General features: G+C 46.3%; 1 protein-coding gene across 1 annotated transcript in view; it reads left to right on the forward strand.

Moving 5' to 3' along the window:
* Positions 1-25,209, forward strand: part of EDARADD (EDAR associated via death domain) — a 65,203-nt gene that overhangs the window by 12,667 nt on the left and 27,327 nt on the right. Inside the window, exons 2-4 of the mRNA XM_066383662.1 lie at positions 390-448; positions 6,015-6,054; positions 14,442-14,500. Coding sequence (XP_066239759.1) covers positions 390-448; positions 6,015-6,054; positions 14,442-14,500 — 158 coding nt within the window. The remainder of the gene's footprint in view (positions 1-389; positions 449-6,014; positions 6,055-14,441; positions 14,501-25,209) is intronic.

Here is a 25,209-nt window from a genome sequence, read left to right on the forward strand (position 1 = left end):
CGGGCCATCTTTGCTCCAATGGAGCCTCACTGTGGGAGGGGAAGAGAGAGACAGAGAGGAAGGAGAGGGGGAAGGGTGGAGAAGCAGATGGGCGCTTCTCCTGAGTGCCCTGGCCGGGAATCGAACCCGGGACTTCTGCACACCAGGCCGACGCTCTACCACTGAGCCAACCGACCAGGGCCCAAAATATGGTTTTTAAGAAATAAAACTTATCTAATCTCTTTCTGCTGCACTCTGAGTCTACCCCTTATTTTGTCTCCACCGATGACTGAGAATGAGTTCTCCCCCAGCTGGGCAAGGGCAGTTCACACCTACAAGAAGATAGTGATCAGAGGACACATCTGTGCTTTTGCTTTAAAGAAAATTCTCTCTGTTGTGTTTCCTTGCAGGTCACATGGCAGAGGAGCCAGTGGAGGACACGGAGCCCAGCACCTTACCCTTCCACGTGGTAGGTTCCCAATTTCCCACTAACAGGATGACTCTTGTCTTCTCTTTGTGATTTCTGTGCAATTTTTTTTTTTTTTTTTTTACGGAGACAGAGAATCAGAGAGAGGGATAGACAGGGACAGACAGAGAGGAACAGAGAGATGAGAGGTATCAATCAGTAGTTTTTCGTTGCGCATTGCAACACCTTAGTTGTTCATTGATTGCTTTCTCATATGTGCCTTGACCACAGGCCTTCAACAGACCGAGTAACCCCTTGCCCAAGCCAGCGACCTTCAGCTCAAGCTGGTGAGCTTTTGCTCAAACCAGATGAGCCCGCACTCAAGCTGGCGACCTGGGGGTCTTGAACCTGGGTCTTCTGCATTTCAGTCCGACGCTCTATCCACTGCACCACCGCCTGGTCAGGCCTGTGCATTTTTTTATTACTTGGTATTTACATAAAGATCAGAAACCCCCAAATGAGATTTTTCTCAAGATAAGTTTCTTTATCATAGTGATCTCCGTGACCAGAATAGGCTTGGGGTTCTCCAGCCGAAGGGGCCTGAGCCTCCGCCCTTGTGTGGCACCTCACAGGTGTGACCAGCTTAGGTTTCCCGTGGTCTTTGTCTACCTGTCTCCCTTTAATACTGTCTGTGTTTAATTACCTTGTCTTCAGAATTCACAATAGCTAACTTGAGATCGAAGGAAAAATAGGGCCACCTGACAGTGACTGCTGCCTGTGTGCCCAATGGGCGCCTACTGTTGATTTACCTCTGTTATCACGTTTAAGCCCCACAGACATCCTGGAAAGTGAGCACTGCCCATTTTAGAGATAAAACTGAGGCACAGGGGTAGGGTCAGCTGCCCAACTTGGAAGCAGCCCAGGAGGGTTTCAAACCTTGCCCCCGGCTTCAGATCCCTGCCCCCATCCTGTGACCACTCAGAATGTCTATTGCTTTCACATACGTGGTTCTTCATCCTCCAATCAACCCAGGATACTGTAGAGCAGGTACTTCTAAGCCCTTTCTATCGACAAAGAAAAGGAAGTCACCAGGTTTGTCTGAAATCACCCTGCTCTCCTGTGTGGTTACTACCTGTTGCTCACAATCCAGTCAGGGGATGTGACAATGTGACACATATTACTGTGCATAGAGTAATGCGTTGTCCCATTTCCAAAGTGTTTGCAAGCTCTGATCTGCTGGGTCATAAAAAATTCTAATTAATTTAGTTAAATGACATCTAATACACTTAATATACTAAATTCAGTGTCTTTAAGTCTGCTAATTACAAGGCCTGTTGGTGTCTTGAAGACCTGTGGTGTTTGTGTTCGTGGCCATGAGTTAAGCACCATACAGCTGATAACTATGGACAATGAAGGGAATCAGCTTTGACACCCAGTGGAAATTAATAGGAACAAATTCCAGATCTTTCTTTTCTCTTTTTTTTTTTCTTTTTTTGTGTGACAGTGACAGAGACAGAGAGAGGGACAGATAGGGACAGTCAGACAGGTAGGGAGAGAGATGAGAAGCGTCAATTCTTCGTTGCGGTTCCTTAGTTGTTCATTGATTAATTTCTCATATGTGCCCTGACCATGTGACCCTTTGCTCAAGCTGGTGACCTTGGGCTCAAGCTGGTGAGCTTCACTCAAACCAGATGAGCCTGCACTCAAGCTGGTGACCTCGAGGTTTTGAACCTGGGTCCTCCACATCCCAGTCCAATGCTCTGGCCATTGCGCCACTTCCTGGTCAGACAAATTCCAGATCTTCACTCCCATAAAAACCGAATGCGAATGATGCTGTGGTCCTGTCCTAGGACCCTGTGTGGGGTATTCGCACTCCCACTGCCCCGCCAGTGATTATCTTGGTCTTCCCCTCACTGCATGACCCCGGTCTCCCTGCCACAGAGCCATTCTTACTGCTCACCTGGATCACCCTGATCGCTTCTCAAAGTGCATTTTCTGAAGCAGCCCTATATGATTTGCTAGGGCTACCATAACAAGGTCCCATACCCGAGTGATTTTAAACTGCAGAAATATGTTGATCCACTGTTCTGGAGCCTGAGGACCTCTCAAGAGGTCCGCAGGTCTGTGCTCTCTCTGAAACAATTAGGGGAGAATCCTGCCTTGTTTCTTCCAGCTCCTGTGGCTTCGGCAGGTCTCAGTGTCCCTTGGTGGAGTCACTCTGATCTCTCGCTTCATCAGCATGAGGCTGCTTTTCCCTGTGCGTCTGAGTCTCTCTCCTCTTATAAGGACATTGGTCACATTGGATTAAGTGCCGGGGTCCAGCCCCGGGGGGGATCCAGGGGTCCCACAGGAAGAGACGGCGTCAGCACGAATCAAGTGAGAGAGCGAATTCTTTTCTTTCTCTTTATTCTCTCGTTAGCATTTACTGCCAGGCATCTCTGCCAAATGCTGGTCTAGCTTTCTTTTTATGCACACACACTAAGTTACAATCACATGGTATTTTGTTTCACTATGGTTACATATTTCCAGATAACAGTTAATTCATATCTATAAGCTACAAATCAGGTGGTAAATTATTCAAAGTACAGTTATACAATAACTTGAATAGTAATAACAATATCGGTACAAACTTCTAAAAGATTAGTACTAATTAATAACTCTACTTTACTGTTGTTGTGAGTCAAGGGCGCAGAGAGAGATTAGCAGATGAAATCATCAAGGACTAGCAAAGGACCACCGCTTGCTCAGGCAAATGGCCTTGAGTTCATGCAGTGTCCTAATTTTCTTCACAAGACTACAAAAAGCTTGTTTTACTGAGAAATTGGCATAACATCAAGAGTAACTTTTACTTAAAGATACATAGAGTGCACCTGCAAGATAGCTAGTAGCAACATAATATCAGAAGGCATTAATTGCTATTGCTACTATGAATCCTACCACATTCCTCTCCTTATTCTTGGAAAATAAAAACATCTCATGAGAATGTTTTACTGAGAAAAGCCCAGCAACTGCTTTCAGTCACAAAACAAGTCTTTTAACAAAACATTCTTTACTTGCCAGCTGCGCTCCCATCCAAGGCCACGCAACAGGCCACTCCACTACACTTTACCTAAGATTCTAATGTCTAGTTAAACTTTATTCATTTACTATATTCATACACTAGTTAAGTTCTAACTTTATTCTTTCTAACATGATTAATAAGAAGAAATTCTCCTACAAACTTAACCCTTTATGAGGGATATCATGGCCAACCTCTTATGTTTATGAGCCCAGTTCAAGGGGCTTACAGGCTTTTCTGTGGAACTTACACCTTCTGTCTCATTTCCAAAGAAATTACTACAAATCTACAGGGAAAGCACGGTACTATTATCCCTGTGCCATAAATAATAGCACACACCCAGAAAAGGGGGGATATAAGGCCAGATTAATTCAAAAGGTCAAAGGGGGAAGTATTGTTGTGCCTTTCCTTTGCGGTGACTTTGTCAACCCAACCCGCAGCCGTTGGTCTTCATTGCGGTGACTCTATCAACCAGTAGCCATCGATCTTCTTTTGCTGTGACTTTGTCAATCAGCAGTTGTGGATCTTCTCCTGCTGTGACCTTGTTAGCCAGCATTAGTGGATCGGCTCCCGACAATTAAGGGCTCACACTGCTCCAGTATGATCTCATTTTAACTAATTATATTTATAACGACCCTATTTCCATTCTGAGGTACTGGAGGTTAGGACTTCAGTATATCTTGGGAGGGGGGCGGAATTCAACCCATAATAATTCTGCTGCTTTAAATGACACTCCTGTGTATGAAGTCCACCATGACCTTATATCAGCATCCCTCTGAGAGCCAGTTGTGTAGCCATTTGCTGTTCCTCCGATAACCCCCTCACCCTCTTACCTCCAAGGGTACCTGCAACACTGCTCTCCCCTGCGCCCTCATCTAATGAACTTCTGTGGCCCTCCTGTGTCGGGTCAAGCATTCCCTGACTTTGCGGCAGCCTTCTTTGCCTTGCCCTGGGGCCTTCAGGCGCTCTTCCTCCTGGGTAACCCATCCCTACTTTCTAGCACATTGTGCTGGATTGCTTGCCTGTCTGACTTCGTGTGCGACTGTACAGTGCTGGGCACAGGCAGGCCCTGGGCTTGGTGACCTCCACTTTGCCCACTCCCAGGTCTTCCTTGTAACTGACTCCACCATGTCACATCCAACCCCCTTTTCCTCTTCTGTCTCCAGCTGCATCTCTGTCTCAGTCTGAACTGTGTTCCACACCTGCATGCCACTCTGCCAACCACCCAGCCTTGCTCCTCTGTGCCCACCATCTGCAGTCACCATGTCTGTCCTCTCGGTCATCCTCATCCCAGGCAGCCTGTAGGCCTAGCTCAGATGTTAGTCTCTCCAGGAAACCTATACTTGCCCCAGCCTGTTCGTTCATGCAGACTTTTGTAGATGTTTAGTTAACACTGTCAAAATCTGAGACACAGAGACCATATTCCCTTCTCTTGTCTCTCTGAGGAAACAGGAAGATACTTTATAAAAAGCCTGGGAAGTGCTGTAACACAGGTGTGTTTTTCTGATAAGTAGAGTTTCGAGAAGGATCTAGTCTGGGGGAAAACTGTTTGACTTTTAAGTTCACTGTGATTGATGATTGATTTCTTTTATGCAAAGGGGTTGGAGTCTTTTAGAGGTGCTAAAATGTTACTTCCCAGCTCAAAAAAAGCACACAAAAAACTCCAAGGAAAGGCATTTAAAACAACATCTTTGGCTCCATGTTTGTTTCTTTTCCTCCTCTGTCCAAGGAAGACATGGATGAGGCCCACAGAAGAGTTGGAAGGTGCAGCTTCGTTGAAGCTGGAGGACAGTGGACCCAAAGGCCCAGATGCAGGGACAGTGGGTGCTGAGCTGGGTCAGGGCACCAGGTGGGGAAATTAGGTACATTCTCATTCTTCCCATGTAAATCTCCAGAGAATGACTACATTGTATAATCCGAAGACAGTGTTTTCAGAGCATTAGATGCTACATGCTTGTAGGTGCTAACAAGGAAATATGTGATTGTTAGAGCACTGGCTGTTGTGAATTCCCGCAGCAGCACTGCCCTCAGCCGAGGCCCTGGGACTGTGTGCAAGTGTGCAGTGACTGACTGTACGGCTTCATGGTGCCAATAGGATGGTGACCATTTGAACCTATTCTAGTGAACTCAGTGCAGGGCTGTATATCAGAGTACTGCCCAGAGCACATGCTTGTTGAGGCAAACAGATGCCACAGAAATGGTGGGACACAATGGGTCTGTCCCCATAATTCATGAAAACAAATGCTCCTCAGTTTTAAACTATAAGAAATAGAGAGGGAGAGGAGCAGTGTGGACAGGAGAGGAAGTATGGTGTAATGGTCAGAGCTGAGGAAATCAGGAAGGCTTCTTCTGTTATATGTTCTAGTGTTAATTTCTTGCCAACCTTGATTTCATTCCTGTATGTTGAGAATACAAACAAGCTATGGGTCAGCCCTAATGACAAGCCCAAAGATAAAAATGGGCAATGTTTTAAGTTTAAATCATGACTTTCACAAAGCTTTCTTTTCAGTTTGATCTTATAATTGACTGTGGTGTTTAAAAATAACTTTCCTCTTTTGTTGGTTTCTACAGTCAGACAAATGTCCTGTTCAAGATACCGGACTCCCTAAAGGTACGTATAGTTAATATAACTACTTCAACTTATGATTATTTTCATCTCTTGAATGAAGCACTAGTCAAAGTAACATTTTATCATTTAAAATTGTAACACAGAAACATACGGGTCATTTAGTTCATGACTTTTTTGATGATTATCTCAGGCATGAATTTTATTTATTTATTTTTTGTGGCAGAGACAGAGAGAGAAGGACAGATAGGGACAGACAGACAGGAAGGGAGAGAGATGAGAAACATCAATTTTTTGTTGCGGTTTCTTAAGTTGTTCATTGATTGATTTCTCGTACGTGCCTTGACCGGGGGCTACAGCAGACCGAGTGACCCATTGCTCGAGCCAGTGACCTTGGACTTAAGCTGGTGAGCCTTGCTCAAACCAGATGAGCCTGCGCTCAAGCTGGCGACCTCGGGGTCTCGAACCTGGGTCCTCCACATCCCAGTCTGATGCTCTATCGACTGCACCACTGCCTTGTCAGGCTGAATTTTCTTACTAAAAGTCTATAAGTTACCACCCCCTGTCTGGTTGGCTTAGCAGTAGAGAGTCGGCCGGTGTATGGAAGTCCCAGGTTCGATTCCTGGTCAGGACACACAGAAGAAGCGCCCTTCTGCTTCTCTACCCTTCCCTCTCTCCTTCCTCTCTATCTCTCTCTTCCCCTCCTGCAGCCAAGGCTCGGGAGCAAAGTTGGCCTGGGTGCTGAGGATGGCTCCATGGCCTCCGCCTCAGGCACTAGAGTGGCTCCAGTTGCAATGGAGCAATACCCCAGATGGGCAGAGCAGCACCCCCTGGTGGGCATGACAGGTGGATCCTGGTCGGGGTCATGTGGGAGTCTGACTGCCTCCCTGCTTCTAACTTCGGGAAAATAAACAAACAAATAAATAAAGTCTGTAAGTTACTTTATAACATTATACATGAGATTTCTATGGTATCTTTAACATGAATAAAATGAAGACACCCAGGACTCTGGGTTGCAAGTGACAGAAATGTAACTCAAGTTAGTTTAAAAAAATGAGGAGAGACTTACTGGTTTAAGGTCTGTGGTCACTGCTAGGTCCAAGCATTAAGGATGGCTATGGCTTCCTCTCTCCCTCCTTCATGCTCTGTCTTCTGTTCTCAGGCATGCTTTCCTCACGTGGTGGGAAGGTGGTCCCTGACACCTTTAGATTTACTTGGTGCTTTTTAAGATGGTAGAGACAGAGGGACCTTCCCCCAGTACCCACAGCACAATTTTAGGGACAATTGTGACATGAGCAGTTTGGCCATCACTATATCAGTGTGGTCACCAGGATGCTGCAGGACTTTGGCCAAGGCTGAGCCTTGAGGTTGGGTGGGGAGAGGTTTAGAGTCATTTCCACCCAAACCACAGGGAAGCCAGTTTGTTATCAAAGGAGGGATGCTTATCAGTCCTAAAAGCAAAAACAGCTCTTCCCGAGCCCATGGATGGATGCTTGGGACCGGTATCAACCACAAAGGGTGCAGGCTGTTGCCTGTCCTAGTCTCCCTCATGGAGGCCAGGCTGATGCTCTCACACTGGAGTGTTCACACTGTGCTCTGCTGACAACCTTGAGATGGAGGGATGGCAAACAATCAAATCTGACCACCTTCAGGGTTGCCACCCCTTCCCCCACTTCCTGGACAGGGAGGACTTCCCAGCACAGGGGGCGGGTTCCTGGCAGTGCCTACACTATGGGGTATCAGGGTCACTGATTCGTGGTGGGCGGAAGCCCCTCCTCCAGTGCCTGCTTGCCACATTCTTCTTCCATTCGAGTTTTATTCCTTGTGCCTCCTGTGAGCGCCCCAGGAGTGGCAGTGGTGTGGAAAAGAACAGGTGGTGTAGGAAAGACCAGTCCTGGCTCTTAGGGGGAGGCTCTGGCAGGCTCACTCCCCTCCCTGTCCATGGATGACTTCTGAGCATCCAGAATCCCCCCGTCTGGGTTCCTGTAGTTCTGCAGGGGAGGGGACAGTGTGGCCAGGCAGCAAGCTCAGATGGGAGCCGGTCTTGGGTGGTTCAGAGGACAGGTGCAGTGAAGAAACATCTGTGCAGGGCCTGACCTGTGGTGGTGCAGCGGATAAAGCGTCGACCTGGAAATGCTGAGGTCATGGGTTCGAAACCCTGGGCTTGCCTGGTCAAGGCACATATGGGAGTTGATGCTTCCAGCTCCTCCCCCCCCTTCTCTCTCTCTCTCTCCTCTCTCTCTCTCCCTCTGTCTCTCCCTCTCCTCTCTCTAAAAAAAAAAAGGAACATCTGTGCAGTTTGTTTACAATGAAGATTCTGTGCCCCACTGCCCTGAAATTGTGACAGGTGGGTCTGGGGTCAGGCCTGGGAACCTGCATATGGATACTACATGGCTGGGACCCAGACTCACTTTGAAAGCCAGACTGAAAAGCTTCAAGAACTTGGTTGGCGTGCCCAGTGAGGCATGTAGATGAGTGAAGGGAAGTCAGCCACGCTGCCAGCCTGAATGGATTCTGCAGTGACTTGTGGCCCCAAGGGTCTCAGTTTCCAGTCTGTGGTGCAGGGAGGACACACTAGCATCCACCTCCCTGGGTGCTTGTGGCAAGTCAGTGGACCAAGGCTGGGCAGGTGTTCGACACACATGAGAATCAGACTGTGGAGAGATCTCACCATGAGAACCATGGAAAATCAGAGCTCAGGACTGTTGCAAGCTTTCATGGCAGAACGGCAAAAAGTGCTATAACTCCGAGAATGCACTGTCATGGTTTGATCTGTCTAAAGATCTCTTTTTATCACCCTTGAACAGATTTCCTGTTTTGAAAGAAAAAGATTGTTGCTTAGCAGCCTGATACTATAGGTTTCTCCTAGAATTTGAGTTTTACAAAATCTTAATTAAAATGGTGATGAGTTGACAAGTATCATGGCTGTAAAAACTATACACTAGATTTTCTCCTGCCCTTATTTATGGGGAATAGTATTATTAAGCACGTCATTTCTTATTGCCAAAGTAATACATCATCGTACATGTCATGAACTATGTCCAGAAGTTTAAACACTCCAAACATTTTCATTCAATAATATAGCAATTGTTGTTAGTTTTATGTATATTAAAAATATACTATGGCCCTGGCCGGTTGGCTCAGTGGTAGAGCGTCGGCCTGGCGTGTGGGAGTCCCGGGTTTGATTTCCGGCTGGGGCACACAGGAGAAGCGCCTATCTGCTTCTCCACCCCTCCCCCTCTCCTTCCTCTCTGTCTCTCTCTTCCCCTCCCGCAGCCAAGGCTCCATTGGAGCAAAGTTGGCCCGGGCGCTGAGAATGGCTCTATGGCCTCTGCCTCAGGTGCTAGAATGGCTCTGGTTGCAACAGAGCGACGCCCCAGATGGGCGGAGCATCGCCCCCTGCTGGGCATGCCGGGTGGATCCTGCTTGGGCGCATGCAGGAGTCTGTCTGACTGACTGCCTCCCCATTTCCAACTTCAGAAAAATACAAACAACAACAACAACAAAAATATATATATATATACTGCTAGTAGTTTTTTAACATACCGTGATCTGGCTGATATCATCATTAATGTTTCTGGTAATTTTCTCATTGAAGTTTTTAGGGAAAGAAAACCCACATAAATTAGTGAGAAGACTTAAACAGATTTAAAAGTAAATGTGGTCTAATTAAGTACAAACCCAGACTCTAACATTTAAGTTAGTTTTAGGGAGTTACTTATTTAGTACACGAGCCATTTGTAATTACCTTGAGCAATTTCCATATGGTTAAAAAGTCCTCAAAATTTATGTTCTTAAGCAGATTAAGCAAGTTTCACAAAATCTTTGTTATACTTCTAGTATATTTCTACTGTATTCATCAACAGTAGAAAGATAATTTCTTAATGCAGTCCAAACTGGAATGGTTTTGAGTGATGTGCTTTTATCATAAATCAACTGTGGAGATCTGGTATAATTTTAGTGATCAGCATGTTTTTGAGGTGAAACATGTTATTATGTTTTTCTTTTTTTAAAAAAAGTATTGATCTTTTAGAGAGAGAGAAACATCCATGTGTTGTTCCACCTATTTATGCCTTCATTGGTTAATTCTTGTTTTTTCTCCAATGGGGGATCAAACTTGCAGCCTTTGGTGAATCAGGATGATGCTCTTACCAACTGAGCTACCCAGCCAGGACCCATGCCTGTTTTCTCACTGGAAATAAGTGTATAGCTTCCACCTCTCCTAATTGAAGAGCCTTCAGGGATTCACGCTGTTATGCCTCTTTTCCAGAAGGTGTGCTTTGGGTGTCTGAGGTGCTGAACTCAGGACTAATATGAGGTTGGACAGAACTCCTGGTCTCATAGAAAAGGCTGGCTCAAGTGTTCTGAGGGAAATGTGACTTCACATTTTGAGATAAAAATGTCTTTGGAAAAAGAATTCTATGCCCTGGCCAGTTGGTTCAGTGGATAGAGCATTGGCCTCGTGTGCAGACATCCCAGGTTCAATCCACAGTCAGGGCACACAGGAGAAGTGTCCAACTGCTGCTCTTCCCTCCCTCTCTCCCTTCTCTCTCTCTTCCTCTCTCACAGTCAGTGGCTTTATTGGTCTGAGTGTCGGCTCCAGGCTCTGAGGATCGCTCAGTTGGCCCGAGCATCAGCCACAGGCACTGAGGATTCCTCGGTTGATTAGAGCTTTGGCCCCAGAGAGTAGTTGCTTGGTGGATCCCAGTCTGGGCACATGCAGGAGTCTGTCTCTCTATCGCCCCTGCTCTCACTTAAAAAAAAAAAAAAGAGGCCCTGGCTGGTTGGCGGTAGAGCATCGGCCTGGCATGTGGAAGCCCTGGGTTCAATTCCCAGCCAGGGCATAAAGAAGAAGTGCCCATCTACTTCTCCACCCTTCCCTCTCTCCTTCCTCTCTGTCTCTCTCTTCTCCTCCTGCAGCCAAAGCTCCATTGGAGCAAAGTTGGCCCGGGCACTGAGGATGGCTCCATGGCCTCCGCCTCAGGCACTAGAATGGCTCTGGTGGCAACAGAGCAATGCCCCAGATGGGCAGAGCAGCGCCCCTGGTGGGCATGCCAGGTGGATCCTGGTGTCTGAGTGCCTACCCGCTTCTAACTTCAGAAAAATACAAAAAAAAAAAAATTCTAAGTTTTGAGCCACTATTCCACTATTCATAGTGAGGAGAAACCACACATAAATATATCATAAATTAATCAGGATACTATCACCTTTATTCTGGTTTTAATGCTCTTTTATTGTTCAAAAAATTTTTTAGTGAATTTAAAGTTAAAAGAGAAGTAGATTGATTTTATTGTTAATTTTGAAGAATTTGAACTTAAGCATAGATGATGTTTGGGGGCCTTGTAGAACAATTTGTTAACTAAATATAGAAGTAGTAGTTCAATTTGAAAACGTTAGGAGAAAATAAACAAGTACTAAGGAACTCACTAAAACAATACAGAAGTAAAAATGTCTGCCCTGAAACTAGCCAGCTTACCTGTTCTGTTTCCTGTGCTTTCTCACCTCGCACGGTGACCGAATTCTGTTAATAGGCTTTCCTGTTCAAACTTGAAATTGAACATCTCACTACCTGCATGATTTTCTGTGCATCCAGGTCCTGCTCATTCTCTACGTACACTCCCTCCCACCCACCTTGACTAAGACTCTCTTGGGAATTTCTTGTTAATAATAAACCAAAAACCAGCCCTACTCCTCCAAATTAGGACACGAATGCAAAGGTTCTGCAATTTTTTTGTTGTTGTTGTTGCAGAGGGCAAGGGTGAGGGAGATGACCTTAGGAGTATTTGGAGTACCACATAAGAAAAGTTGCTATTTAAATTCAAGTTATCACTGTAGTGGGAAGAAAATACCCCACTTTAATAAAAACACTGAGTTGACAGTTATGACATGAGCCATTGTGAGAAGTCGTTTGACTGAAATCACAGGTCTATAACTTGGTGCTGTAAGAACTCACCCTTTAGTCTGCATCGAAATCTGTGGGGTGCTTGTTGGATATCAGATTTCTGGGGCCCTCAAGATTCCAGATAAGGTCTGGAGTAGAGCCCAGGAATCTGCATTGTTACTAAGCAGCCCGAGTGACTTAGGTGCAGGAGACTTGGGACGGAATCTTGAGAAACACAAGCCTACAGGACCTCTGCTGCTCTGAGTAGTGCACCGAATCTCAGTGAGACCCTGCTGTGCAGGAGGCAGTGAGGAGAGTCCCTTATTTGAACAAACCTGGCAGGCAGCCCAGCACACAATAGGTGAATGAATGTTAACAAACGTAAAAAATAAGCAGATGAATCAATCTTTCATTCAGTCTTTAATTCTGAGCCCTGAGTTAAATGATTCTCTAAGGCTTTCTAACTCTAAAAATATACATGACACAAAATATTTCTTTTTTTTTTTTTTTTTTTTGTATTTTTTTTTCTGAAGCTGGAAACGGGGAGAGACAGTCAGACAGACTCCCGCATGCGCCCGACCGGGATCCACCCGGCACGCCCACCAAGGGCAACGCTCTGCCCACCAGGGGGCGATGCTCTGCCCCTCCGGGGCGTCGCTCTGTCGCGACCAGAGCCACTCTAGCGCCTGGGGCAGAGGCCAAGGAGCCATCCCCAGCGCCCGGGCCATCTTTGCTCCAATGGAGCCTCGTCTGCGGGAGGGGAAGAGAGAGACAGAGAGGAAGGAGAGGGGGAGTGGTGGAGAAGCAGATGGGCGCCTCTCCTGTGTGCCCTGGCCAGGAATCGAACCCGGGACTTCTGCACGCCAGGCCGACGCTCTACCACTGAACCAACCGGCCAGGGCCGACACGAAATATTTCTTTTATAACATACTGTATTTCTGTTAGCTTTCAAGTTTAGAGATCTCTCTGACTTTAGAGATAAAAATCTGATGCAGCAAAAGTGCTTTTTGACACATTGGTACAACCATCACGTGTTGGGGACCTGTGAAGTTAACATGTGTAGGAGACAACCTGAGGGTGGAAGTTCCTTCCTCACTGTGAATGTTGAAAAGTGTTAGATATTTCCCATATGTGTCATGTTCCTCTGACCTCCCTGCAGTCCCCACTTTCACAACAGAACTGAAATGCTGGGCGTGACTTGAAGGTGCACTAGCAAGACAAGTAAATGCCAGACAGATGAATGACACAGTGAACTTGATATAATGTCTATCAGAGGGAAATGAGGTATTTTTCATTTAATTTTACTTTTTTGTATTGTTCTGACATGAGAAGCAGGGAGGCAGAGAGACAGACTCCCACATGCGCCCAACTGTGATCCACCTGGCATGCCCACTAGGGGGTAATGCTCTGCCCATCTGGAGCATTACTCTGTTGCAACTGGAGCCATTCTAGCACCTGAGGCAGAGGTCATGGAGCCATCCTCAGTGCCCGGGCCAACTTTGCTCCAGTGGAGCCTTGGCTGCAGAAGGGAAAGAGAGAGACAGAGAGGAAGGAGAGGGGGAGGGGTGGAGAAGCAGATGGGTGCTTCTCCTGTGTGCCCTGGCTGGGAATCGAACCTGAGACTTCCACACGCCAGGCTGACACTCTACCACTGAGCAAACTGGCCAGGGCCATGTGTTTTTTTTTTGTTAGTGGTGGTGTTTTAGTAAGGGGGGCAGACAGACAGGGACAGACTGACAGGAAGGGAGAGATGTGAGAAACATCAGCTCATAGTTGCAGCACCTAAGTTGTTCATTGATTGCTTTCTCATATGTGCCTTGACCGGGGGGGGGGGGACTCCAGCTGAGCCAGTGACCCCTTGCTCAAGCCAGCAACCATGGAGTCATGTCTATGATCCCATGCTCAAGTTGGTGACCTGCGCTCAAGTTGGTGAGCCCATGCTAAAGCTGGATGAGCCCCACTCAAGCCAGCGACCTCAGGATTTCAAACCTGGGTCCTCAGCATCCCAGGCTGACGCTCTATCCACTGAGCCACCGCCTGGTCAGATGGGAATGTGTTTTGAGTGCCTGCCTCTTATTCACCCCGTCTGTGAAGGAGGGATCCTGCCCTGGGGTTGTGGAGAAGGTTAAGCACATGATACCTGACAAAGGATAGGTGACATTGACAGCCATTTATGAGTCATGTATTCTCCAGTCTGGGGCAGAAGGGTACTGCATGCCATTCAGGGCTGCACCGGAGCTCTACCGGGGGACAGAGTGAACAGCCAGGCGCTGTGGGAGACAGGCCTTGTGGTGTCAAGGTGGTGTGGTGTCTGAGGGAGGATGGGATAGTGTGTCTAGTTCTGTGAATGGGCTGGGAACTGAAGTCCACCGTGCAGGGCATGCAGGGACTGTGCTGGTCCCCTTGGCGAGGAGGCCTCTCCATGGAGCAGAATGCCATCCATGCCCTCCTGATTTTAGCAGATGTCAAACCAGCATATCATGTAGTGTCTTAATTAGGCCTTTCAACACAGACTGCATTTTTTATCAAGCTTTGTGTCTGTTTTTCCTAGTTGAAGAGTATGATCCAAATCCTTTGAATTGCCCAACAAATTCTAATGTGCAACATCAGGTAAGAATAATTTCAATTGTATTTTTAACCTCAGGTATGTATAACCTAGGATTTTTCAGGAATTATCTTCTAGAGCTTTACAATAAATAACAGGATTTTTAGATAATAAAATAGGTTTGGAAATGATCTGTAAGTTCCCAGTGTTGTGGCATAGACATAAAACTATGTTACTGTAGTCACTATGGTAGCTTCACTCTACTCTGTGAAGTGAATACTTGCCTGTGTGCCCAAACAGTCCACATCAGAGTTAGAAATCAGTTGCTTTTCCTCACAGGTAGTGAATGGGAGCTTTAGATTAAGCGGCAACAAAACTGAATAGTCCAGTAACATTTTTGTAATGTAATATAAAACTTTTACTTTTTTCAGAGAGCAGACGTCAGACTTTAATGTATTTTTATTGCCTTTTTTTTTTTTTTCTAAAAAGCAAATACATTTATTGTCTTCTGGTTATAAGAGAATGGACAAAAATGTAGAAAAAAATCTGAAATTGCTTGTCATTCCACTGTCCACTTTTTGAGATACATTCTTCTAGAACCTTCTTTGGGTCACTGCGCTTCGGTTACTTACTGCACTGTCCAGTCCATCTCCTTCACTCACTCAAAGCTCATTAGGAAAGTCACACAATGTGTCACATTCTCTAAATCAGTGATTTTCAACCTTTGTTTCTCACGCACTCATAAACTAATTACTAAAGAAAAAGGGGCCCTGACCTCTTCTTCTTTAGTAACTAATTTATTTGTGCCATGAGATGAAAATGGTTGTATTTAGTCAGGGGCACTGACCTTAGTAATTAGTGTGTGTTTGTGCCATGAAAAAAAAAGGTTGAAAATTGTCTCAAAAAGCATGGGTTGCCTCAAGATCGGTCCTGCTGCATACAAATGCCAAGTTAATTTTAAACAAGACAAATTTGAACTTCTTTTAGTCTGGTTTGTAAGATATCAGTCTGGAGGAAATCATTAATCATGATATTCTTGGGCAGCCAAATCATTTTTGTAATAAAGCAAAGTTATTCAATACAGTTGAAAAAACAGGCAATTCTAATTATAAGCACAGCTCTCTTGAAAGTTGTCAGTGATACTACTTTAACTGTGATTTCGGGGTCTTCACCCACCCTTGTGAATATCTTATTCTTATTTGTTAATTTTGGTACTCAGCATTTTCCTTGGAATTACAATCTTTTTTATTTATTTATTTATTTTAGAATTTATTGATTTCAGGGGGAGAGATTTTTTTGGAGGGGGAGGAGAGAAAGAGAGTGAGAGGGAGAAGGAGGGGGGAGAAATAGGAAGCATCTACTCGTAGTAGTTGCTTCCTGTATGTGCCTTGACCAGGCAAGCCCAGGGATTTGAACCGGCGACCTCAGCATTCCAGGTCGATACTTTATCCACTGTGCCATTACAGGTCAGGCTTTTTATTTTCTTTTTTTTTTTTTAAGCCATTATTATTATTATTAGATTTTATTTATTTGTTTTTAGAGAGGGGGGAGAGAGAGAGAGAAAGATGGGGGGAGAGGAGCAGGAAGCATCAACTCCTATATGTGCCTTGACCAGGAAAGCCCAGGGTTTTGAACTGGCAACCTCAGTGTTCCAGGTTGACACTTTGTCCACTGCGTCACCACAGGTCAGGCAGAATTACTGTACAATCTAATGATTGACATTGACACTGACCAAGGGTAAATTATTTTAATAAACCGAATGTATGCATTTTTTCTTTCTTACAAATTTTCATTTGTTCAACAAAGTTTTGTTCTTTACATTTTCTGTGACATCACACAGATACCCTTGGAGGACACAAGAAGCTGCATTGTTTACTTTGCTGTTAGGGATTTTCCCAAACCATTGATGATTTAGATACATGCAGAATGTTTGTTAGGACACTGTTGAGTGTTTTTTCTAATTTTTGTATTATAGTTCTTTCTATGTGAAGTAAAGACTATCCTAAAAGATGAAAGTATGTTTATTAACTATAAAAAAGAGGGAGGGACCTATTTGAGTTTTTTTTCAGTTTTGTTGTAAAGTAGAATGTCTTACGTTCTTACAAAAAGTAGACCTGTGCCTGGCTACCTCAGATGGCTAGTTCTTTGTATACTCTATAGGGTTTGTTCTAACTCCTAGATACCCAGAAAAAGTCTTTGAAACCAATTTGGCTGTCAGAACAAAGGAAACTCACTAGGGAGAAATGTGGGAAACAAAACAAAAAATATCCCACAGTCCATTTTCTATAGCTCAGATATTAAAAGCAAGCCGAGAACATGTCCTTTAGAATATTGAATATTTGTTGTTTTAGTGATTTTTATAACTTAAAAACTAAAACCTGCCCCTACAAAGACTGGATTTTAGCTGCCTGTTTAAATGATGCAGAGGAAAAACATTGTCGTGTTTTGGGGTCAAAATTGAAGTCTGATATCTCAGACAGTAATTCATAAAGAACCCTTTACTTTTTATAATTTTTTTTTTTTTGTATTTTTCTGAAGCTGGAAACGGGGAGAGACAGTCAGATAGACTCCCGCATGCGCCCGACCTGGATCCACCCAGCACACCCACCAGGGGCGACGCTCTGCCCACCAGGGGGCGATGCTCTGCTCCTCCCGGGCATCGCTCGGAGCCATCCCCAGCGCCCGGGCCATCTTTGCTCCAATGGAGCCTTGGCTGCGGGAGGGGAAGAGAGAGACAGAGAGGAAGGAGGGGGGGGGTGGAGAAGCAAATGGGCGCTTCTCCTATGTGCCCTGGCCGGGAATCGAACCCGGGTCCCCCGCACGCCAGGCCGACGCTCTACCGCTGAGCCAACCGGCCAGGACCTACTTTTTATAATTTAAAATCAATACCCCACCACCTGACTAGTGGTGGTGCAGTGGATAGGGTATCAACCTGGAATGCTGAGGTCCCAGATTCGAAACCTCAAGGTTGCAGGCTTGAATGCGGGGTCATCTGGCATGAGCACAGGCTCACCAGCTTGAACACGAGGCCCCATGCTTGAGCATGGAATCATTAACATTATCTCAAGGTCGCTGGCTTGAAGCCCAAGGTCCCTGGTTTGAGCCCAAGGTCGCTAGCTTGAGAAAAGGGTCACTGGTTCAGCTGGAGCCCCCATCAAGGTACTAATAAGAAAGCAATCAATGAACAACTAAAGTGACACAACTATACGTTGATGCTTCTCACCTCTCTTTCTTCCCATTTCTCTTTCTCTTTCTCTCGCACACTTGCAAAAAAAAAAAAAAATTAAAAAAAGTACCCCATCTACTAAGGCTATTCAACTCCTCTAATTTACTACAACTGGTATTTATTGAGTTCTAAGACCAGCTGGACTGGGTGTTTTTGGACATTAGAAGAGCCAGAGGGGTTGAGAGGAGACAAGACCCCAGCAGAGCTCACAGGCTTGTTGAGAAGCAATACACACAATATTCAATTCATGTACTTAAAAATTTTCATGATACTTTATGTTAAAGAAAACATGACCCTGGCCAGTTGATTTAGTGGTAGAGTATTGGCCCAGTGTGTGGATATACCAGGTTCGATTCCCAATCAGGGCACATAGCAGAAGTGACCATCTGCTTCTCCACCCCTCCACCTCCTCCTTTTCTCTCTCTATATTTTCCTCCCATAGCCATGGTTTGATTGGTTTGAGTGAGTTGGCCCTGGGTGCTGAGGATGGCTCCATGGAGCCTACCTCAGGCACTAAAAATAGCTTGGTTTTTGAGCAACATTCTTGGATGGGCAGAGCATTGCCAGTAGGGTGATTTCCTAGTGGATCTGGGTCAGGGCACATGTGGGAGTCTGTCTCTCTGTCATATCTCCTCTCACTTCCTCTCACCTAAATAAAAGAAAAAAAAGAACAAACATTTCCTAGGCTCTGGTCAGTTAGCTTAGTCGGTTAGAGCATCATCCTGAAATGACAAGATTGTGGGTTCGATCCCCAGTCAGGTCACACATGGGAAGCAACCAGTGAATGCACGATCAAGTGGAATAACAAGTTAATGCTTCCCTTCCCCTTCCCCTCTCTCTCTCTTCCTCTCTCTGTCTTTCTAAAAATCAATCAATAAAAAAAAAAATTAATGGCCAGATAGCCCAGTTGGTTGGAGCATTGTCCCAAAGCACAGAGGTTGTTGGTTCGATCTCTGGTCAGGGCACATACAGGAACAGATCAATGTTCCTCTGTGGGAGGGGAGGGGAAGGGAGAGAAAGAAGAAAACATTTCCCAGAATCTTTATCAAACACTAAAGTTTTTGCTACTTTTAATTATGTGCACAAATGCATATATAGCTAGTGATAGGAAAACAAACTTTGCTCCAGTTTGTAGCCAAGAATTCACACCAAGAAGAGACTGAATTTTTAAGAAAAATAGTAAATATTAGGATGCTTAGGTGGCATCAGAAGTTATGGAAAAAATGACTTAGCTCTGTTAATGTTGTTTTTATGGTTCTACCAAACTAATGGTTTTGTTTTTTTAAATTTTCAAAACCACATTAAATCTTGGCTCATTTAGTCATGACAAGAGTACAATACTCATGTATCATGTTAAGGGAAACTGGGGGAGGGTATACTGGAACTCTCTGTACTCTCTTCTCAATCTGTAAATCTAAAACTATTCTAAAATAAAAAGTTAATTTACAAAACCACACTAAGTAAAATTTAGAATCTAGGAAAATGAAAAAATTCGTCCACAATCCCACTACTCCAGTACAACTATTTTTTGTCATTTTGATATATTTCCTTATGCCATTTTATAAGGATAACAATGAAAAGTAGAAACAATTTTTATCTTGCTTTTGTTATGTAAATTATCTCACAAACATTTTACCCAGTTTTCTACAAGGCCTTTCCTCAGTCAGAATGGCTGCATGTTGTCATCTCTGACACAGAAATAGAGTCTGCAGAGTGTGTCTAAGGGCAGGTGCGAGCCCCTGTGGGAGAAGAAACAGTCTCAGACAGGCCCTGAGGACAGTCAGGGACAGAGTGAGCTTTCCCTGGAGCTGCAGTATTGGGAGATTGTACTCAAGAAATAAGTTGGGCCGCAGAGCCTAGAATGCTGGAGACCAGTAGATGGGGTTTTAAGTGACAGTCCTATGACCATATCTGGGACCCTGGAGTGACTGGGGAGTAGCCTATTCTGACCTGAGACTAGGACATGGTTGCTTTGAACAATGTAAGTGGAGAATTCGGGTGAAGATCTGATTTGTGTGTTACTGTTAAGATTGTGTTTGTTTGTTTACAGGTTGCGAAAGAGGAGATACAGGTTTGTGGCATTTGGGGTGTGGATTTGTGGGGACGTCCAGGTAGTTGTAGATGACGCAGAGTAGGTGTTGGTTTAGGGCTCACATGTCAGGAGGTTGCAGGTGAAGCACCAGGTGAGGCTGAGGCCATCAGGGAGCAAGTCCTTGGAGGGGAGCAGGGAGGACCCAGGAGGAGAGTTGGAGGAGTACCTCACTTTGGAGGTCAGAGGAGGAGCATGAGCTCAGATGCCGAGGAGGGGCCAGAGCAGAAAGCCGCTGTGGTCAAGCACTGTGCTTCAGCATCTGTCCCAGATTGTGGCTACCTCTTTGCTGATGATTTCATTTCTCTCCCAGAATAGACTGTGACCCACATGGGCAGGGACTGCTGTATCTTATTGCTCAAAATTACTTCCTCCCTGCCTCATACATAGTTAATCTCAATAAATATATGTTGAGTAAAGAGAGAAAAAGGCCAGGAAAGGCCACTGCTTCCATGGGGAGGACTGTCAACATTCTTGGGGCACAGTGTGGCCAAGGGCAAGGCCTACATACACACCACTGGATTTGTCCACTCAGATGTCACTGGGACCTTTCAGGAAGGACATTGGTTATAGGGCAAGACACAATTGCTAGGCTGAGTGAATGAGTAGGTCATAAGAATCTTTGTGCTGTCCTGTCAAATTCATTAAGGCAGCAGGGAAAAGCATTAGCCTCTCATTTGAGGCTATGGGGAAACATGGAAACACTTCTTTTTTTAGGATGAGAAACATCGGGTTTTAATGGGTAGGCTATCACTAGGAGAGAAGAGGTTAAAACCAAGAGGAAGAAGAGAGAGAAACAGAATAATTTGTATATTTGTTTTCCCCGTCGACCATAGAGAGGATTCATTTTCTTAGCAAATGTTTATTGATAACACACTTAGCAATGTTTTGTGGGCACACCACAGATTGATTTCCGTAATGGACTTGTAATCAGGATGAGGAGATAAGACTATGCACATAGATGTTAGATAAAGTTATCAAAGGCACAGAGAGATGAGCTGGCATTTTAGAAATAAGAGGCTTCGCTCTTTTTTTCAGAGGCAAGACTAAAAGAAGGCTGAATTAATAAAGATATACACAGTAATTTTAGCTGTAAAGGCAGGAAGTTGAGTTAAGCTGATGTCCAATTTGAGCTGTGCCTTGAAGGATGACATTTGGATGGGGCAGGAAAGGAGAAAGCCTAGGAAAGGTATTAGGGATGAAGAGTTTGTTCTGTTTTTCCAGCAGGGAGGCTGCAGGCTGTCAGGAACAGGTTGGTGGGATGATGGCGTTCGATAAACTGGAAGTGATTACAAGAAGAGAGGGGAAGAACATCCACCCATCCACGCATCCACCCATCCACCCATCCACGCATCCACCCATCCACGCATCCACGCATTCACGCATCCACACATTCACTCATCCACGCATTCATGCATCCATGCATTCATCCATCCCTCCATCCGTGCATCCCTCCATCCATGCATCCATCCATCCATTCATCCATCCATCCGTGCATCTATCCATCCCTGCATCCATCCATCCATGCATCCATCCATCCGTGCATCTATCCATCCCTGCATCCATCCATCCATGCATCCATCCATCCGTCCGTCCATCCATCCATCCATCCATGCATGCATGCATGCATCCATCCATCCATCCATCCATCCATCCGTCCGTCCATCCAAGCATCCATCCATCCATCCATCCATCCATCCATCCATCCATCCATCCATCCAAGCATCCATGCATCCATCCATCCGTGCACTCATCCATGCATCCATACATCCATCTGATAGCTGAGGGTCAGAATGTACTAGCACCCCTTGCTCAGGTGCATAGCTGTTGTGGCAAGTGCCCAGAGCCCACGGTCAGTGCAGCAGTTACAGTCTTCACCATGTGAGCTGTGCAGGAGTGTGTGTCAGTGCTCTGCAAGGCAGCTCGATGACCCTCCGATTGCAAGGACCTTTCAGCATGTGCATAGGAAGGACTGAGCTCCTTTTCTGGGTAGGCCGACTTCTGTGAATGGAGACTTGTTTGTTTCACCCCTGGGTCCTGTCAACCCCTTTGTCCAATGCTTCTTCTTAACCTTTGAGGTGTGGGCTCTTGTGGGAGCCCCAGGCCCTGGGAGACGTGGGCTTGATCCTCAGGCCCTGGGAAGTTCCTGAAGGAGTCTTCCCATGGGAAAATGTGGTAAAAACAGAGTTCTAGAAACGTTGTAGTGGTGGCTTGTCCATGGAGTGGGTAGGAAGAAAGCCTAAGATGGAGAGATGTCCAGTGGCTGTTGGATCGCCCAGGAATATAACCCTGAGGTCTGGATACAGGTGCCAGTGGGAGAATGAACAGCAGCAAGTGCAGTTCAGACACTTGCATTGGGTCACCAGGGCCTAAGCTGTGGGCATGCACGTGTCCTGGTTCTGGGGCCTGGAAGCCTGAGACCTAGCTGTCAGCAGGTTGGCTCCTCCTGTCCCAGCCTCCCTGCTGGGCCATCGGCACATCTTCTTCGAGCCTCCTCATGTCCCCTTCCCTCTGTGCGTGCCTGTCTCTGCATCCGGATGTCCCCTTTTCTTCAGGACACCAGTCATATTGATTCAGGGCTCTCTTTTGTGACCATGTTTCACCTCCATCACAGTCACCCTCTGAGGTGATGGGACGTAGTTCAACCCCAACATTCTTTGAAATTAGAACAAAACAAGAACCAAACAGTGGTGATAACATTTTGAAGGAGAGATGAGAAGGGTTTGGTCTGACAGGACCTGGGACTGGAAAGGAGTAGAGGGTGGAGGTCCTGCTTCAGAGCCAGAAACCAGGTGTCTGGTGGGGCCACTGTCACAAACAGGAAAACAGCCTATCAGGGCAGTGGGAGGGAGGGGGAAAGTGAGTTAATCTGTAAACTCTTAAAATGTCATGGATCACATCATGGATGCTTGATGGGTATGTGAGGAGTAAGCAGATGAACCCTGAACACACCTGTGCGATACAGAGTCTCTAATGGTGACAGTGCAGGGGTAGATGGGTGGGGTCTCCATCTGCATCCTGGCACAAGGGCACACCCTGGGCTTTTTGGAAAGTGTGAAGGAAAGCAGTAAAGGTCATTGGTGTGGAGAGTCCACAGGAGTCAGGAGCTGGTCTCGCTCAGGCCAGCAGCCTTGCCTCTTCCTCCCCACAGGCCGTGGTCAGCAGTGTGGTTTGCAGAGGACCCACAGGCCAAGTTCTTCCCTCCAGAAACCCACAAGGCCAGAAACGGGGACACACTCAACTGCGGGGCTCACCCAGGCACAGTATGGGACTCTCCTGCAGTGGGTCAGTCCTGTTACTGGGGGGGCACTGTGACAGGCCTTAAAGAGACCGCTGTGCTCCCATCCTGTGGAGGGGTGAGTGGACACAGGGAGGTGAGCAGGACCGGGCTGTAGGGGATGAGCTTCCAGAGCAGCAAGAGAAAGGCAGTACCTTCGCAAATGGGGTGTGGTGCCCCCCCCCCCACACACACAAATACAATCACTGAATGGGAGGGATAAAGTGTGTGGTCGTAGGTTAACTTCATCCATCCACAGCAAAGTTGGCATAGGAATAACTTTCATTAATGTTATCACAAATCTGCAAGTGAAGCTATTGAGATCAGTCTTGTCCACCTGTCCCATCGCCACCCTGCTCCCTTGGTCATTTGGGAATAATCCAGGAACCTGGCACATAGAAGGTGCTAGAAGGTGGCTGCTCTGTGATCCAGCACTATAGGCAGTAATGAGAGTCTCAAGGACAGATTTGAAAAACATAGAGAGCGCCTATTTGTGGCCCACAGATAACCTATTTAAATTTTCTTACTAAAAGTTATTACCGCCCACCTGTGGTTTGCTTAGACCAATGGTTCTGGATGCTGGCTCCCGCCCCCCAGAGATTTGAGCAGAAGAGGTTGGGGTGGGCTTTACACACATGGTTCTTCCACATCCCAGGACAGCTCTATGCAGCCAGAGTGAGGACAGTGGGGCTGGACCATGCATTCTCAGGGTGGGAGCATCCAGCTATGCCCACAACACCTACGCTTCATTGCCCCCGTGCCTGCAGCTGCTTCCTGCCACCAGGTGCGGCCTGGTTGGCTGCAGTAGAATTGGGTGGGCCCGACCCTGCAGTTAGCCCCTCACCATGGTCAGAGCAGGCACGGGGCCAGCCTGCTGCTGGGGAAGAGTGTGGGAGGGAGGAGCTTTTGACACCCAAACCCGTTCTCTGTCTCTTAGGCCTAGTGATCCAAGGAGTGCACACTGGGAAACCCGAAGTCATGTATTTCTGAACTAGAGTGTGGGCTGCTTTATGTTTTATCATCACCTGATGTGCACTGTGAATACAGAAACTGTGCAGACTTTCATGGCTGTATTGTTTAGTTCATTTCTCTTGTAACAGATATAGAAAGAGGCCCAGAGAGGCTCCTTTCCTTTCCAGGAGCATTGAACATGCGAGATGCACATTAATTTCCCAGGATGGCAGCACCCCGGCTGGCGGGCAGTCTGGCGTCCCTTGGCTGATAGAAGCACCACCCTGATTCCTATCTGTCCTCACAGGGCATCTCCCTGTGTGTGTATCTGTCTCCCCTTACTGTAAGGACACCAGTCATGTCAGATTAGGACCCATGTGGTGACTTCAGTTTAATTTGATAATCCCTGTAAAGACCTTATTTCCAAATAAGGTCACATTCTAAACTTCTGAGATTAGGACTCTGACATCTGAGGTCAGGAGGAGAACACAGTTTGCCTCATAAGAGCTTGCTGAGATTTGGTGTTGACTCCGTTGCAGCATTTAGCTTGGACTCGAATGCTGGGTGGACATTTGATGAGTGGCATGGATGGGTGGACATGTCCCCTGAGCCAGACACGCCCTGACTGCTCACATTATGTGCCTTCTCCTAGCGCCTCATCCCTGGGTTAGACCCCACCCCAGACTCTCAAGTCCTCCTTATGACCTAGCCTCATCCTTTCCCTCACCCCTGGCAGGCATTGTGAGGGAGCTCTGCTGATTTTGGGTGAAGCCTGCCTTGCGAAGCCCTAACCAGGACCACTTGCAGTCTTTGTTTTTTTGTTTATTTGTTTGTTTGTTTTTCTTCTTTTTCCAAGTGAGAGGAGGGGAGATAAAGAGACAGACTCCTGCATGTGCCTCAACTGGATCTACCTGGCAACCCCTGTCTAGAGCCAATGCGCTGCCTACCTGGGGCCACAGTCGCAACCAAACTATTTTTAGAGCCTGAGGTAAAGGCTCCACAGAGCCATCCTCAGCGCCCAGGGTGATACACTTGAACCAGTCAAGCCATGGCTGTGGGAGGGGAAGAGAGAGAGAGAGAAAGAGAAAGAAAAAGAGAAATTGAAAGAGAATAGAGGAAGGGTGAGTGGTGGAGAAGCAGATGGTCACTTCTCCTGTGAACCCCAACCAGGAATCGAACCTGGGATATCTACACGCTGGGCTGAAGCTCTACAACTGAGCCAAACAGCCAG

The sequence above is a fragment of the Saccopteryx leptura genome, chromosome 1, assembly GCF_036850995.1.
Source record: "Saccopteryx leptura isolate mSacLep1 chromosome 1, mSacLep1_pri_phased_curated, whole genome shotgun sequence".
Classification (NCBI taxonomy): Eukaryota; Metazoa; Chordata; class Mammalia; order Chiroptera; family Emballonuridae; genus Saccopteryx; species Saccopteryx leptura.